The sequence below is a fragment of the Podarcis gaigeae genome (genome assembly GCF_964106915.1).
Source record: "Podarcis gaigeae genome assembly, chromosome: 10".
NCBI classification, from domain to species: Eukaryota; Metazoa; Chordata; class Lepidosauria; order Squamata; family Lacertidae; genus Podarcis; species Podarcis gaigeae.
This window is the reverse complement of record NC_139686.1, coordinates 28,198,845-28,215,127: the sequence shown is the minus strand read 5'-3', so window position 1 is coordinate 28,215,127 and position 16,283 is coordinate 28,198,845. Positions and strand designations below refer to the sequence as shown.

At 43.1% G+C, this 16,283-nt stretch overlaps 1 protein-coding gene across 1 annotated transcript in view; it reads right to left on the bottom strand.

The window, feature by feature from the left end:
• The window catches only part of CYTH4 (cytohesin 4), a 38,577-nt gene extending 25,552 nt beyond the window's left edge, over window positions 1–13,025 (bottom strand). Inside the window, exons 1-2 of the mRNA XM_083701169.1 lie at window positions 12,881–13,025; window positions 1,272–1,354 (exon numbers count right to left, since the gene is read on the bottom strand). Of these exons, the coding sequence (XP_083557295.1) occupies window positions 1,272–1,354; window positions 12,881–12,899 (102 nt within the window). The 5' untranslated portion in view covers window positions 12,900–13,025. The remainder of the gene's footprint in view (window positions 1–1,271; window positions 1,355–12,880) is intronic.
• Window positions 13,026–16,283: the final 3,258 nt, after the last annotated feature.

Below are 16,283 nucleotides of genomic sequence, written 5' to 3'. Positions count from 1 at the left end.
ATGGCTTATTTTATTTTATTTTTTAATTCTTCATTTTCTTCCTTTTTTTATGCTTGCCCCTTTTTTTGGTAGCGAATCAATAAAAAATATAAAGCAAATCAAAAATATAATTGATTTGGTAGCAAATCAATTTTAAAAAATTAAGATACATTGCAAGCCAGAGACTAAATAGAGATGGTTGGTCACAAGTCTTCTAGCAACAAGGCTGGGACTCTTTCCCTGGGGCTGCATCCATGATTATGATGAATGTCTGTTTTGGGAGGAAAGGTGTGGCCTTGGCCTTGGGGGAAGGGCCTTAGCTATGGTCAGCCCAAGACATTTTGGCACCTGAAGCAAACCAACAAATGCTGCCCCCACTCTGGCCAGAGAAGAAGGGGTGAGTGAAGGAACAAAGAGGGAAGAAAGTGTTGGAGGTTCTGTTGCATACGGCCGAGCTGTAATGGCTCTCCTCCGAAAGTGATTAATGACCTAACCCTTTAATGAGGCTTCAGGCATGTTCCCTCATTACGCAGAGTATACAAACAGCAGAAGGAATGGAAATATGTGCTACATCGCTATGTTTATTTCTAACTACGCAGGACAGAAAAGAATATGCATCTGCTCTCTGTGAGAGTCAGTGAGCAACTGGAACAAAAAAAAAAAAGGAAACCAGTAACATCAACATCCGTCTCCTGTCTCCCGTGAGACTTCCAACAGTCTGGAATGTCAGCAGAGTCTTGTGACTCCAAAAACTGCACAGCGGCATAAACAGAAACCTAACAGAAAGATCTACATTGGGATCTTCTGCCCCCGTGGATCCTGCCGCCTGAGGTGGTTGCTTCACCTGGCCTCATGGGTGGGCCTGCCCTGGCCATAGCTCAGTGGCACCATAGCTCAGTGGCACCTGAAGCTCAGTGGCCATAGCTCAGTGGCAGAGCCCATGCTTTACATGCAAAAGGTCCTAGATTCAATCTCCAGCATCTTCAGGTACGGTTGGAAAAGACTCTTGTCTAAAATGCTAGAGGGTCACTACCAAGCAGCATCAACAATAATGAGCTACACGGACCAATGGTGGTCTGTCATAGAATAAGGGAGCTTCTTGAGTTTGGACCCTTCCAAGCGATAGTCATAATTCTGGCAATGCTGCAGCCACTGCCAGCCTGAAGACAATGTTGGACTACAGTTCATATCATCCCATTCCATTCACCATGCAGGCTGGGGCTGATGGGAGTTGTAGTCTAAAACCAGGTTGAGAAAGACTTGGCCTTACTGCCCTTGGGGGTGGTGCCCACCTGGATGTCTGCCAGCAGCTCTTCCTTGTGCTTTTTGATGGTCTGTAGCTCAGCTTCCTCGGTTTCATTTAAATCTGATGTGCCTGAAAGAAAAATAATCTTTTTTTACTCCCACCCGAGATTGCTCTGAATGTCAAGGATATGATCCAGAAGAGAACATGGCTGTTTTTTGACCTGCACATTTTCAAGCTGCTCATCTACTGAACAACTCAGCATACAAGGTTCTCCTTGGAAACACACAAACTCATTTTGTCCCCATAACTTCTCTTTGGGGTAGGATCAGCAATTGACCTAAGACCATTGAGTGAGCTTCAAGGCTTAGTGGGGATTTCAACCCAGGTCTCACCACTCCTCGTCTGATATGGACATCTAGACCACCTACATTTTCTCAGAGCTGGTCCTTCAGGTGTTGTTCCCACAAACTGTTCCTTAAAGTCAGCTGAGCTTAAAAGCATTTTGGGTACTTGAAAGTGCCCTGCGTTCTTAAACTATGGAGTTTGCTACACAAGCTAGTGCGATGGTCATGAACTTGGATAGCTTTAAAAGGGGGATTAGACCAATCCATGGAGTATCAGGCAATCAATAGCTACAAAACATGATGGAAATATCGCTACCAGTATCAGAGGTGGTTGCTGGGGAACACAAGTGAGAAGAATGTATGGTGCTCGTGTCCGGCTTGTAGACATCCCACAGGTATCTTGGTTGGTAATTGAGAAAACAGCATGCTGGACTAGTTGGGTCTTTGGTTTGATCTAGCAGGGCCCATGTTATGCTTTTATGAGGCAAATATAAGCCAAAAAGACTGAAAACACACATAGGGGTTGTTGCCCTAAAATTCTCCCTATGTCCCTCTCTCCAAACTCCCAGAAGTATCGCTCCCAAAATATTACCAAATCCATAATTTCCTTCCAAAGCCTGGAGTGGGAAGAATCCAAATCAGATAAATATTTTGTTGAAATATAATTAACAAACAATTACAAATTCACACCCAGTGCAAAAGCATTCCAGATCCTAACATTTACATTAGATCTTTGGTGGAAATGCCCCTTGACTGGGCTTGCATACCCTGACTCCCATTTTAAGGAGCGGTGGTGGCAGCTAAGGTATCTGGTGGTTTTTAAAGGGGCAGAGGAGGCCTTGCTATTTATCAACCAGTGGCTACACGTAGATGTTACTCTAGGTTGTATGTAGTTCCTCTTTTATTCTTAGGAAACTGGGTGGGTGATGTCAGAGATGAGAAAACCACAGAATGATTCACTACAGACCAAAAAGAAGCAGAAGTAGAGGTCTGGGGGCCAGCAGCTCCATAGTTAAATAAAGATTACTCAGAGCACTCAGCAAGATTCTGACAATAAATGGGAAGCTGTTGCAGTAGCTGAAAATAAATGTCAGCAGCATCAAAATTCTCTTTCTCTGAAGGCTGCAGCGTTTGTAAAAATGGAACTGGGTATTCAGGCTGGACTTTGAATTCAACAGTTTTCAGAAATCACAATATTTATTTTCCTTGTGGGAATCAGGAATACAGTAGCTGCACCATTAGACAGACTGAGGTACCCCTCTTTTCAGATGACAGATTTGGGGGTAACTGTTAAACTGCAGCAAATGCTAACTTCTTTAGATGATGATAGCAAAAAAAATTTTTATAAAAGGACTCCTCCAGGCAACTTATTTATTGAGCATAAATAAATAAATAAATAAATAGTCCAGTAGCACCTTAGAGACCAACTAAGTTTGTTCTGGGTATAAGCTTTCATGTGCATGCACACTTCTTCAGATACACTGAAACAGAAGAGATATTGGATTCTTGTCTCATTACATATGCTAAAGCTATTCTTGGTCATCTGCATACTATCCCTTGCTTTTTCATGTATGACTAATTGCAGTCGTTAACAGTCGTCAACAGTTTTACCATGCCCGTTGAGTCAATCACCCATCTCCCACCACCCTTCTGAGAAAAACCCCACCCCACCCTCCCACTATACATAAGGGTCTGGTGACTTCTGTTTCAGGGTATCTGAAGAAATGTGCATGCACATGAAAGCTTATACCCAGAACAAACTTATTTGGTCTCTAAGGTGCTACTGGACAATTTATTTATTTATTTAGACTGCATCAGACCAACACGGCTACCTACCTGTATTTATTGAGCCTTTATCCTGACTTGCTTGCACAAAGCTTAGGCAAAAGTATTGTCTCTAGTCTTTAATGAGCATTTATTCCAATTTGTTTGCAGGGTGGTTATGTGAGTTACTGTGGGTTGTGTATGTATCTTCCCATTTGTCTTTTGTTCATCCCTTGCTTTTCAATGCTGTCACTTTTCAAACAGCCAAAAGCCCACTTCTGTCTTAAAGTGGATTTGTTGCACTAGGGCAACAGAGCCCTTTAATTGTGCAAAACCTGATGTCCTGGTGTCCTCTTGAATCCCTCTGCAAAGTATGGTAATGCAAGTCTGGAGGCATCCAATATCATGATACATTTTAAACCACGTTGGAGTCCTCTGTTCAATTTATTTTTCAAGCTATACCAGCTTTAATGACATTGAAAACAAATTTCACATGTTGTACCTAACAGGAACGGTATTTTGTTTAAGATGCAGGGCTGTTCTCGGAAGTGGGGAACAGTCATTGCTTCTTTATTCCACAATCAATCCTAGAGGTGTAATCTGATACCTGCAATACCTGGCAGGGACATATTCAGCTTGCAAACCCCATATTGGAACTGACCTCATGGATACAACATCCAGCCTGAATTTTTGTATCTTTTTGCTTTATTATTTCCCCTCCTTCTCCTGTTTTAGGTAACACTCTGCCTGCTGAAGAATTCTGGAGAGTCTGAAAGCTCACCTCAATTTTGTGACATTTTGGTTGGTTCTAACAAAGGTTTATGCCCAGCCTTGCATTTTGGAGGTTTTTCTGCCCTTATGGACTGACTTTGGCTCTTTATGCTTTTCACACGTTGTGGTGGAATCTACACACATATAAAAACCGTTCTGAAAATGCTTTTAAAAAAAAATAAAATTAAAAATACATTGAATTTTCCATAAGGCTCGCCACCTCCATTTAGTGTCACGTTGTATATTGCACTTAAAACACACTTAAAATGTTTCATTTGCAACTGTATAGCTGAGTCCTGTGTTTTCTTTCCAAACATAGCCACTAGCCTGTGGTAAACCATTCTTTTATTTTTATCTTATTTTCTCATGTCTGGACAAAAAAGGGAAGTCCCACCCATTTTGTCCTGGAAACTCTTTATCTATGCTACAGTGCACATGCAATACCATTGCTAAATATATGGTCAGAAAAGGAGAAGCAATGACCTAGATTTTGAGGTGTAGAGGTAGGAACAAGGAGCCTAGTCATGCATGTTCCTTAGTATGTGGGTTTGACCCAATCAAGTAAGGTCCCACCCTCATACATTCCTAGTTATTACCATTCGACTGCATTTGGGGACCAGTCACACAACTATGTGCACAGTTTCCACTTTAACTAACACCATTGGTCACATTGTAGTGTGATAAACATAAGCTGAGTTTCAGTTGTGCTCCGGGGGTGAGGCCATCACATCACCTTTGCACTGCTGGGATGGACAGGAAGGAGGCATGTAGCTATCAGACGTTCTTGATAGAGACCTTGAAGGATACAGCAGCTCTGTGTGGTTAAGCATCACCTGGAGGCATGCAGCACTTCTGCAAATTTAGATGCTCATCCTCAGATGAGCAAGGTGAATAATGAGAGCTGAGAACCAACAATCTTTCTCCAACCTGGTGCCTTCCAGAAGGAATCCAGCTTCCATCATCCCTGACCATGGGTCATGCATTGTAAAGGGTACCAGGTTAGGAGTTAGAGTATTAAACTAGAACTTGGGAGAGTTTAAATCCCCAGTTATGTGTGAAATTCACTGCATGACCTTGGGCTAGTCACTATCTTTTGGATGAAAGGACCTCACAGGGCTGTTGTGAGGATAATATGAGGGGCTTACGTAGTGTTATTTTTCTAGGAAAAGAGATCCCGGAACTCACCTGCACTAAATATTTTGTACAGCCTGATCCTATCTTTGTTTGCTCAGCTTTTAGTCCCACATATTCAGTGGGGCTTACTTCTTAAAAAGAGAGCATAGGATTCAAAGTCCCACTGATTTCAATGGCACAGAGCCCCCACACTTGCTAGACGGAACAGAGGATTCATTCCTAGCATACAATCCAGGTTAAATGTGCATAAGTCCAAATGAAAGCAAAATACCTCAGTGATTAAATGGATGCCGAGGTCTTGTTAATTGCAAAAAGACTTCAGAAGTAAGTCCTACTGAGTTCAGTGGGGTTCAGGTCCAGTGGTGAGCGGGTATAGGATTGCTGTCCCAAACATTATTCTAGGACAGAGGTGGGGAACTACGGCCTTCCAGTTGTTGCCATACTACAACTCCCATCATCCTTTACAACTGGCAATGTTGGCTGGGGCTGAAGGGAGTTGGAGTCCAAAAACATATAGAGGACCACAGGTTTCCTATTACTGTTATAAGCACTTAACTTGGAACTGCCATCATCCCTGACCCCAGATTCCTCACTCCTGTTCTATCCATGGAAACTATCCATGGAACTGGCAAAGCCAAATTGTACCAGCCTCTGGATTCTAGCTGTGAAATAGAAATGTAAAGAGCATAGGAAGCTCCCTTATACCAAGTCCACCTAGCTCAATGTTGTCTGCACGAACTGGCATCCCTCCAGGGTTTCAGACAAGAATGATCCAGCAGACTACTAAAGCACCTGACAGCAGGAAAAAGAGGCAGCAGTGTAGATGGTCAAAAGTGAATAAATAGAAGATGGAACATTGCATCAGTACCTTGACATGCCCAAGTTGGTGGGATTTTCCACAGCCAATGCGAGAAGAAACATTTAAGAAGCTGGCTGTGGCTGAGTATTTTTCCACCTTTCGAAATTTCCCTTGTGTTTTGTCAAAAGTGCCCTTGGACACAGAACGTGCCTGGATGGGTACTTTCAACTTCCTACTTCTGAGATATTCTTTCTGCAAATTCCTCTTTGAGAGGCGTTCTGCAGAGCCGTCTGCTCAGTAAGGGTAAGTGGCATGTTTCTGAAGATATCCAGAGCACCAAGCTTTTCACAGATGGCATTTTGATCTGAGGAGACCAGAACCAGAGGCTGTAGGAAGCTCTGGAAACATTCAAATTAAATGAGAGCCCAAGAGATAGCAATTAAAAGATCAAGATAACCAAGCTGCTCCTGGGAGGCCTGAGGCTTGTTCCAGCGGATGAAGGCGTTCCAGGATTCTTTGAACTGGTGAACTTCCGAAGGAAATTGATTCCAAATACAGCAGCTCAAGGTTGCTATGCAGAGGTTGCAATCCTATACAGCAGGGTAGAAACCCCATAGATCTCCAGTTGTGGTTAAACTGTGCCTTCCATCAACACTGGGGAGGTGGACTGAGACACTTCAAGCAGCAGCAGCAGTGCTGGGTAGGAGTCCAGGTTGGCACTAGCCAAGGATTTCTCAGTAGCATCATGGTGGGGGCTCACTGGTGTGTGGCATATACAAGAACAAAAGGAGAATCTTTGTGGGTCAACCCCCAAGTCCATCTGATTTAACATCCTGCTTCCAACAGTGACCAAAAGCCATGCTTGCTTGGACTTAGCAGAGGTGGAGTCACACAATATTTGTACCATTGCTCTGCAGTAGCTCAGTTGGTAGAGCCTGAAACCCATCATCTCAGGGTGATGGTTTCAAGCCCCATCTTGGGCAAAAGATTCCTGCATTGCAGGAGGTTGGACCAGACAATCCTTGTGGTCCCTTCCAACTCTATGATTCCATGATACACCAAGGATTTATTTAATAGGAGATGAATCTTAGGAGCAATTATGTGGAATACCTGGTCATCTCCATATATTCCACAGACCAACCATGGTATCAACAGTCATGCTAACTTTTAACTTGAGAATGGTACTCATGAAACCATCAAGGTGCATCAACCTGAAGGGGAGGATAGTTTTGCCATGTGCCCTACCATGTAGAGGACAGACTTCTATCTGAAGGTCTACCTGGTTTCCAAGTCCAGTTTAGAGACAAAGAACCCTATGAATGAAGAACAGGGGCCATGAAGTTGCACATCAACAGTTAGCACCCGGACAACAGACTGAGCAGGCTGACACACAGGTCATTCAATCACAGTCCTCCTCACTATGGTGGGATGTATTGTATTTCTATTTAAATCACGGCACTTGTTCTAAATTCTAAATATACATATTAGCACATGCACATTCTATGCAAATCTGCTTCCACTTTTGGCACAACTTCTGCCCTGGGGGTAGATTATCTCAACTGGTCCACCACCCTTGTGGAGAAAGAGTGACCTGACCATTTAAAATGAGTTAATAAAAATTTCCCACCCTCCTGAGACCTCAGTCTTCCTGCCCAGTTGAAAATAAACACTGTTAGCAACTGTTCAGATACATATTCTTCATGAAGTCACCTAACTCCCTTTTAAAACCTTGGAAGCTAGTAGTCACCACGATTCCTGGCAATGAATTGCATAAATTAGTTAGGTGTTGCATGAAGAACTACCTTTGTTTTTTAATCTATCCTGAATCACCTAGCAATCAATCTCACTGAGAAACTCTGATTTCAGTGTTATGAATGAGGATGAATAAAGCTGCAATCCTAAATACACTTACGTATCTTGCAGTAAATGCCATTGTATTCCCTGGAATTTACCTCTGGGTAGACATGCCTAGGACTGCACTGCTAACCCCTCCTTTTCCACTCTCTCTGCACTTCTGTAGCTGGCAGTTTTCTAAATGGCTCTGGACATCAACTGTTTACACAAACATCCTCTTGATTTCCTGCTCTGAGTCACCTGATTTAATTACTGTATTTTAATGGGATTGTTTTATTGAATATTTTAATTACGGTTGTTTACATCTTAATGGGATTCTTTTATGGTGCATTTTAATTATGGTGCATTATTAATTATAATGTGTTCTAACCATGTTGCATGATCAGGGTTTTTTCCTGTTTTAAAAAACTCATTAGAAGCCTGTTTTGATACTAAGTGGCACATAAATAATGAACCATCACCACAACCACTGGAACAATGCAATATGCTTTAACCTTATCCCAGTCAGGGTGTCCCAATTAGGTGGGGGGAAGGGCAGATGTGAAAGTAGGCAGGTTTCTTGCACCTTTAATAGTTGTGTAGAGGGACGTGGGTGGCGCTAGGGATGCAGGTGGCGCTGTGGGTTAAACCACAGAGCCTAGGGCTTGCCGATCAGAAGGTTGGCAGTTTGAATCCCCGCGATGGGGTGAGCTCCCGTTGCTCGGTCCCTGCTCCTGCCAACCTAGCAGTTCAAAAGCACACAGTGCAAGTAGATAAATAGGTACCGCTCTGGCAGGAAGGTAAACAGCGTTTCTGTGTGCTGCTCTGGTTCACCAGAAGCGGCTTAGTCATGCTGGACACATGACCCGGAAGCTGCTCCCTCAGCCAATAAAGCGAGATGAGCGCCACAACCCCAGAGTCGGCCACGACTGGACCTAATGGTCAGGGATCCCTTTACCTGTACCTAGATGGACTAGGGGCCCACCAGCTCTATACTCGTAAAGTGGCATCATACCATTCTAAGCTTCTTCCCCAAAGAATCCTGGGGGTTGTTGCTTGCTAAGGATGCTGAGAGCTGCCAGGAGACCTCTTTCCCCCTCACAGAGCTGCAATTCCAAGAGTTCCCTTTGAAAGAGAGATTGAAAGTTGAACCATGTGGAAAGGCACAGGTACATTAGTCTAGCTAAGTTTAATGTATCCCTTTTCATTTAATGATGATACTTTGGAAGGCAACTTATGGACCTAGAACTTGGTCAGATAGTGGATAAAGTGACAATTTTTTAAAATCAAATTTCTTATAACAAAATCCAGAGGGCGGGGGAGAGAAAAGGAGTCAGAGGAGTCTCACAAAGATTAATCTTCCTTGAAAAACAAGACTTGGCTTCTCACTCTTTTAGTTGGGAACCAGTAATTGGCCAGTTCCTGATTTCCTCTTCTAACATGGAGCTTCCAAGGGTCTTCTTAGTTACATTTGGAGGGAAGTGGGTGGCAGCTTTCCTGTTACCCAGACCTAAGAGAGCATCCCATTTGGAAGCCACCATGACTACCGTGTGTACAGCCAAAGAGAACATGGGACCTTGGGAGGGGAAGGATCACAGTTGACCTACTTCCACAAGGAGACAAATCTCCACACACCCCATCCATCTAGCTGTGGTTAGCTATAGATGCTTTGGGATGGTTGGGAAGAAGGGAAAGTAGGCACATGTTCCTTGCTCATTTTTCAGAAGGCCCTGAGGACCTTGTCATGGACCATTGTCCTGTCTAGGTGAACTTTCTCCACTTCCAACATTCCAGCCCGTTAGGATACAATTTATTTGTGATATATGATAACAAAGGCACGTGTCAACTGCCCGCCTGGTCCACACCCAAGAGGTGGGAATCCAAAACAAAAGCCTAGCTAAATGTTTATGTATCCCTGACAGAATGATGGGTAATGAATTGTAGAAATAAATTTTATATATTGAGAGAGCACCTTTCCCAAACTCTGAAAGGTGGAGGCTAGTCCATTAGGGCAAATGGGGCACTGCCCCACCAACTTTGATCTGCCCTCATGCCAACTGCTAGTCCAAAGGATGGTACTTCCTGTCAGCATTCTCCTCCTTAGGCCTCAGTGTTGCCTTAGTAGGGGGAAGGATGGAGCACAAAACTAGAATTAGTTGGCTCTGCCTGTCATTGGCTTTGGCTCCACCTACTCTCGCTCCCAAACCTCCCAACTTTTCCCAGTGCAAAACTGAGACACGTGTATTCTGGGACACAGTCCTGTGTGAGTCACTTGACCTGCACCTCACTGTTGCCCCGAAAAAGAGTTTATTTGGGGATGAGATCTCATGTGCCCCTGAAAAAATTCTTTTGGGTGGGAGCAAGAGGAGCACCCAAAATGGCCGCCGAGATTATGGGCTCCTTCCTTCTGCCCTACTAGGCCCAATGGGACCAGCCACCTCAGTGCCTAAGAGCTGCCACAGTGTGAAGACCCACATGGGTTTATTTCCCTTGCCTACACCCCACAAGAGGTTTTTGTTTGTGTTCCACCTTAAGTGATAAATTCCTCATTGCCTAAGCCGCTCCCGTAAAACTTAATAGTCTTCAAGAAAAAAACACTTAAAATAAATCAACAGTCAATAAAAACACACTAATGTCACAAAATCTAAATAACGACATGTTCTAAGAATTTATCACCTGGATAAAAAGGTAGCTAAAAGCACATCTACATGTTTTTGAAACAATGATAAGGTACAGCTAACATATGCCGAAAGAGTTGGGTTCACCATGGAGAGGCTCTGAGCCCCCTGGAGAGAGTTGAAACATGGCGACTGAGGTGGGATGCCACCAGCCCAGTGGCTTCCTTCACCCTCACCACTGCCCCATTCTGCCTCTCTGGGCTCTGGCAACTGGTGGGGCTGCCACAGCTGGAAGAGAAGCAGAGTGTCACCTCAGCTTACATGCCACAATTGCAGGAAGTTTTTAAGTAAAAAAATTAATAGCAAAGCAGAGAGGATGCCCAACACATTTGGTTGGATCCAATTCTACTCAGAACAGATCCATTGAAATTAATGAACATGAGAAACTTAGGTCTATTATTTTCAATAGGTCTACTCCTGAGTTGGACTAACTTACTTAGTAAACTGTTTTGAGGATTTTTTCTTTCAATCAAGGGGTATAATTTTTAATAAATAAATAGATACAACCCAACAGGTCTATGGTGAGTATGGATTGAGAGGAAATTTGATTCAATATTCATTTAAAACCTAATCTATCAAATCTGCACTTTCTGAAACAACACGTGAACCATAACGCAGCTACCCTTCAGAATGCGCACTTATCTGAAGTTTGCAAGGCAGTTCTCCAACCAAACAAGGTTTGCAAAAATTCACATTTTGGGGGAACATGTGGATGACAATGAATACATAAATTAGTGAAAACAACATACAAAATGCATTATATGAGAGGAAAATGCTTGCATATAAAACGTGTTTAAGAGAAATCTTGCTGGTGAATTTTTGTGAGGATTTGTTTTCCTTTTTTTTTGCAAATTGCTGTAAAAATGGAGAACTGAATTTAAGTCTGGGAAAATGAGAAACTGAGAAAACTGAAATGGGTAGAGGCTTCCTAGTTGAATACAACCCCTACTTCAGATGGTATCCAACTAAGTTTTACTCAGATTAGACACACTAAAATTAATGGACCTAACATAACCATGATTATTTATTTCAAAGGGTCTACTCTGAGTAACCCTTACTTGAATACCACCCTTCATTTCCAGTCTTCAGCAAACCCTTTTCTGCCCTATACACTTGACTGTTCCAAATTTTCCTATTGTTTCTCAGATGTAATGGAGGATACAATGGAGAATGCAATGGAGATCTCAAAACTCCCATGTAAAGACCATTGACACGAACAGCATTTTCACACATAGGGATCCACAATTGGGGAGCAGTGGAACGGTCCCCACCCCAGATAAATCATGTAACCCAGATTCCCAACTTTAGTTGTGTGTGTGTTTTTTAATGAAAATAAGTTTTTACCAATTGTAGAATCTGAGATTTGAGGCAAAATGCAATATTAGCCACACACCCTTTCCTGAGAAAACTAACCTGATCAACCCCTTTCAGTGTTTTTCTTCTGCCCCAGGAAAAATCCTGCGGGCACCTCTGCTTGCCCAGTTTGGATCGCCCCTTCTTCCAATCTTTCCCCTTAACTGGACGTACTTCTCTAGGTCATTTGGCACACATCCATTCCCTTCATCCCCAAGGTGCTGGATCTGCTTAACCCAATCTGAAAGTTATGCAGAAAGGTCAGCAAACTGCTCATCCACAATCTGAGCCAGAATAGGTGTACTTGTAGGCACACTTCAAAGAATATGAAAGCTTTCCACTGGATGGCATTAAAAAAAGAGTACAGGGTGAAATCTGGCTGTCTCCCAATAACATTGGTGTGGACCAACAACACTGGAATGCTGAGATATAGGAGAAGGTGGACACCCCTCCTCTTCCACATCCAGAAACCAAGGAAACTGGTGGCTCTTGAATCTTGAGTCAACACTAGCCACAGGGTAGCTTCCTCCACTATACCTCCACAGGCTAGTTTAGGGGCACACCAGACAGGCTGTGTGGCACAGGTAGCTCTGTCGTCCAACTCTCTTGCTGCCACTCCCAGCCTCCCAGCATCCACTGCCTGAAGCAGCCACCTCCTTCTCCCTAATGGTATAGCCGGCCCTGGTATCCCTCCATTCACACGTAGCCGTAAAGCATCAAATGCAGAAAGGACACATGAGCCAGACCTCTTTCAGTCACAGGTGGCTTTGGGAGGGTGGAAGTAAAAGAAATAAATCCTTCAGACCAGACTGGCAAACCTCAACATCTTGCCCAAGAGATCCCTGTTGTCTCATTTATTTTCAATAACTGGTTTAGGCTGGCGATGATCCTATGAGGCAGACCCTTCTGGATCCCCACAGCATGTATGACTTGGAGGCAGAATAAAGACATGGCCCCATTTTCTAAAGAGTTGACTTACTGGTGGGAAGTGCATCCATTCTGAAGCCGGGCTGAGAAGACAATCCTTCCAACTCTGGTACAGCTGTGTGGGTTTCTCTTCCCTTTGTGCTTCTTCGGAATTAAAGTGACTACAGAGGAACAGTAACTAAAATGTAGGGAGCAGCCCAGGAGGACTGCACTCATCTGTGACTCCACCCCCTTTCTTTCTCTCTGGTTCCTCCTCCTTGTGGGTTCAGATTGACAGAGGAAGCCATGTGGTCCTGGTTCAGAAACGAGTGCAAATGCTCTTTGGTTGTTTCCTGAAAGAAAAGCCACAGTATTGCTGCCACGAGCAGCCGTTCCGTTCTTGCTGAAAAGGGTCTTGAGCTGCAGATGTGCAGCAATGCAACAGCTCTCGAGGTGTTTACAGACAAAAATGACAGCCCCACTGAGGAAAATGGTATTTTGTGGCCTGAGCTGTCATGCAGTCTAGGACCGAGCAGTTCTGTGATGGCTGTTTTACCCCGCATGCTCTGGGAAGGAAAAGGGAACTTGGAAGTGCAAAAAGGATTTGCTTATTAAGAGGATGATTTGGTGCTGCAAATGTATCCCCATCTGTTTTTTAGTCCTCAGGCTCTGCACAGCAAATCAGCCGAGTAAATAAAAAGGAGTGAAGTTTTTCAGTTCTTTGCACCCTGGATCTCTGGGCTTGTTCACACAAGGGTTTATTGTGGGTTTGAAGCTGAACAGAATCTTCCTCGTTCAAGTGGCAGCCCACACTTTCTCCCCAGTTAAGTTGGATTTCCCCCATCTATGGTTAATCTGATAAGAGAAGAAAACCCAATATAAAATTGCAAGGTACCCAGTTGTGGATGCAATAAAACACATTGTGTGGGTGGGAGGCAGGGGTTCATTTGTGTGGTGATGTTTCGCTGGGTGCTGTCTACTGCCACACTTCATACTTCCGTTTGCTCCTTGCCTGAACGTACCTGAATTATCTTGTTTTCATCTGCAGAAAGAAAAGGATGCAGTTGACAGTGTCCCTGTTTCCACCAGTAGTTGCTGAAGGCACATACATGGTAATTTTATTCTATTTTTATTTTAAAGCTGTTTTGTATAGAACTGCTCTTGCACAAAACAGTGATATGGATATAGATATTAAAAGGCCTTTCAGGAAGAATCAGCAGCTGCAGGAGGTGTGAAATAAAAAGGGAAAGGGAAAAGAACAAACTAATTTATTCCCTCCCCCCAAAATTGATCTCCTCATCTCCTCATCCTTCCTTGGCCATATGTGTATATGTGTGAAACATACTGTATATTTTCTACTCTACCTCAAGTTCTGGTCTGGGTATTACAGATACCCATTGCCATTTTGTGCCCTGGCATTCTGGCACAGTGCTTGGCTAGATGAAACACGCTTGTGTTTGTTTATTTTTGAAAATGCTGTATGTTTATTTTTCAAAATCATGTAAAGCCAGAACATGGAAAAACACATCTATATTTATTTATTTTAAATGGCCATTCTGCCCACCATGAAACAGGCTTGAAATGTTTGCTTTGTCTGAAGTTACTTGTTGCACAATTCCATGGAAAAAACATGTTTAAGTGCACCTGTGTAAGTTGTTCTAAACCCTTTTTAAATTTTTATTTTACTGTGTTTGTTTCATTTGCGGAATCTGTAACCTGAAGTGTCTGTAACCTGAGGTACCACTGTAGTCCTGTCTTCCTGATTTTATCCTCACAACAACCCTATGAAGTAGGTAAGGCTGAGAGGCAGTGACTGGCCCAAGGTCACCCAATGAGCTTCATGGCCAAGTAGGGATTTGAACCCTGGTTTCCAGGTCCTAGTCTAACATTCTAATCACCATGCCACACATGCTCTCTAGGGGCTTATGGTGAAGGGCAGGTTAATAATAATTATAATTATAATTATAATGTGCAAACATAAATAAGCACACCACAGTGCACCTCCCGTTTCCAGAACTACTGAAGGTGGGGAAGTAGTAATGGAGAGGAGAGAACAACAGCACACTTTACAAATACATCCCATAATGTGCTGCCCATGGTTTAGACAGAAAACTTCGAGATAGATTTGGGAGGCATAAAATTAGAAGTGCTTATGCATGGGGGAATGTGCAACAAAGTGCATATGGAAAAAGAGGCCCAAGGATGCATTAATGCCCCAATGTGCACAGAGTTTCTGTTTCCCAGTGCTGCCCATTAAAGACAATGTGCATAACTCACTTCTGCTTCTTCAACAAAGCAGGAAACCAAAAGGGGGACTCTGGGGAATTGAGAGTGTGTGCAAAGCACAAAGATCCTAACCTGACACTCTTCTGACTTCTGTATAGGCGACTACCATGCAATTGCAATAGAAATTGTGGTCTGTTGCCTCAATATTATCCATAGTGGCCCCAGTTTGGAGCCATAATGCAATCGGATTCTTTGTAGGATTTGCGTAGTTTATGCCTTTCCCCCTTAATCTCACTCCAACAACTTTGGGGCAGAAGCATAAAAAAGCTCAACAACTTCAATCCTAAAATAAAAAAAGGTTAACAACTTTGGTCTGCCCTTTGGTCTGCCCTCACTGCCCTTCACTTCATCAAATCTGGCCCTCTTTGAAAAAAGTTTGGACACTGGTCTATGGGAATGAAATGATGTGTTGAGGCCTATTTTCATCATTTGGGAAACCTCTCTGATCATGAGTGGAGACTGAAGACAGGCCATGAGCACTGAAGTCCTGTCTTTCCTACCACATTTGTTTCCTCTGGGTCACAAGGCACAGCCAAGCGGCGTCAGCATGTCAATAATTCCTCTTCCACTTCCTTTTAGCATCTTCTTCCTCAAATAGTAAGGCTGAGAAACAGAAAACAGCACCACCCTTTCTCCACTTGCTTCTTATGTGCAGGACAGAGAACCCTGGGCAACAGCGCCCCTGGCTGGACAGAGAAGAAGGTAAGAAGAAAACTGAAGACTTTGTGCTGGTCATCAGGCAATGACTTTTTATTAAAAAATCTGCCATTTGATGTGGATGATCAAGTGAAGATCACGTATTTGCTGTCTGCACCAATAGGTTCGTGACAGACAAAGTTGCAAAATTCATGGTTGCAGCCCCAAAACTGAGAACGATCATCAAAGACAATATGGTGGACTGTAAAGTCTGATTGGCAATGTAATATAGAAACTCATTTGTGTAGGTCTGTACTTCCAAGTATATTAGCAGGATTTTAATCACACTTGTAATGTAACAAATACCATGGATAATATGAACTGATATACAATATAGATTATGGAATAATATGCAGTTATAAATGTTGAGAACAAAACCCATGGAGGCGGTGGATGGAAGTCGGGAGATTCAGAGTAATCATTATATATGGATATGCATTTGGTTTGTTATAATTTTGTATTTGTAAAATCAAATAATTTTTTTTTATATAAAA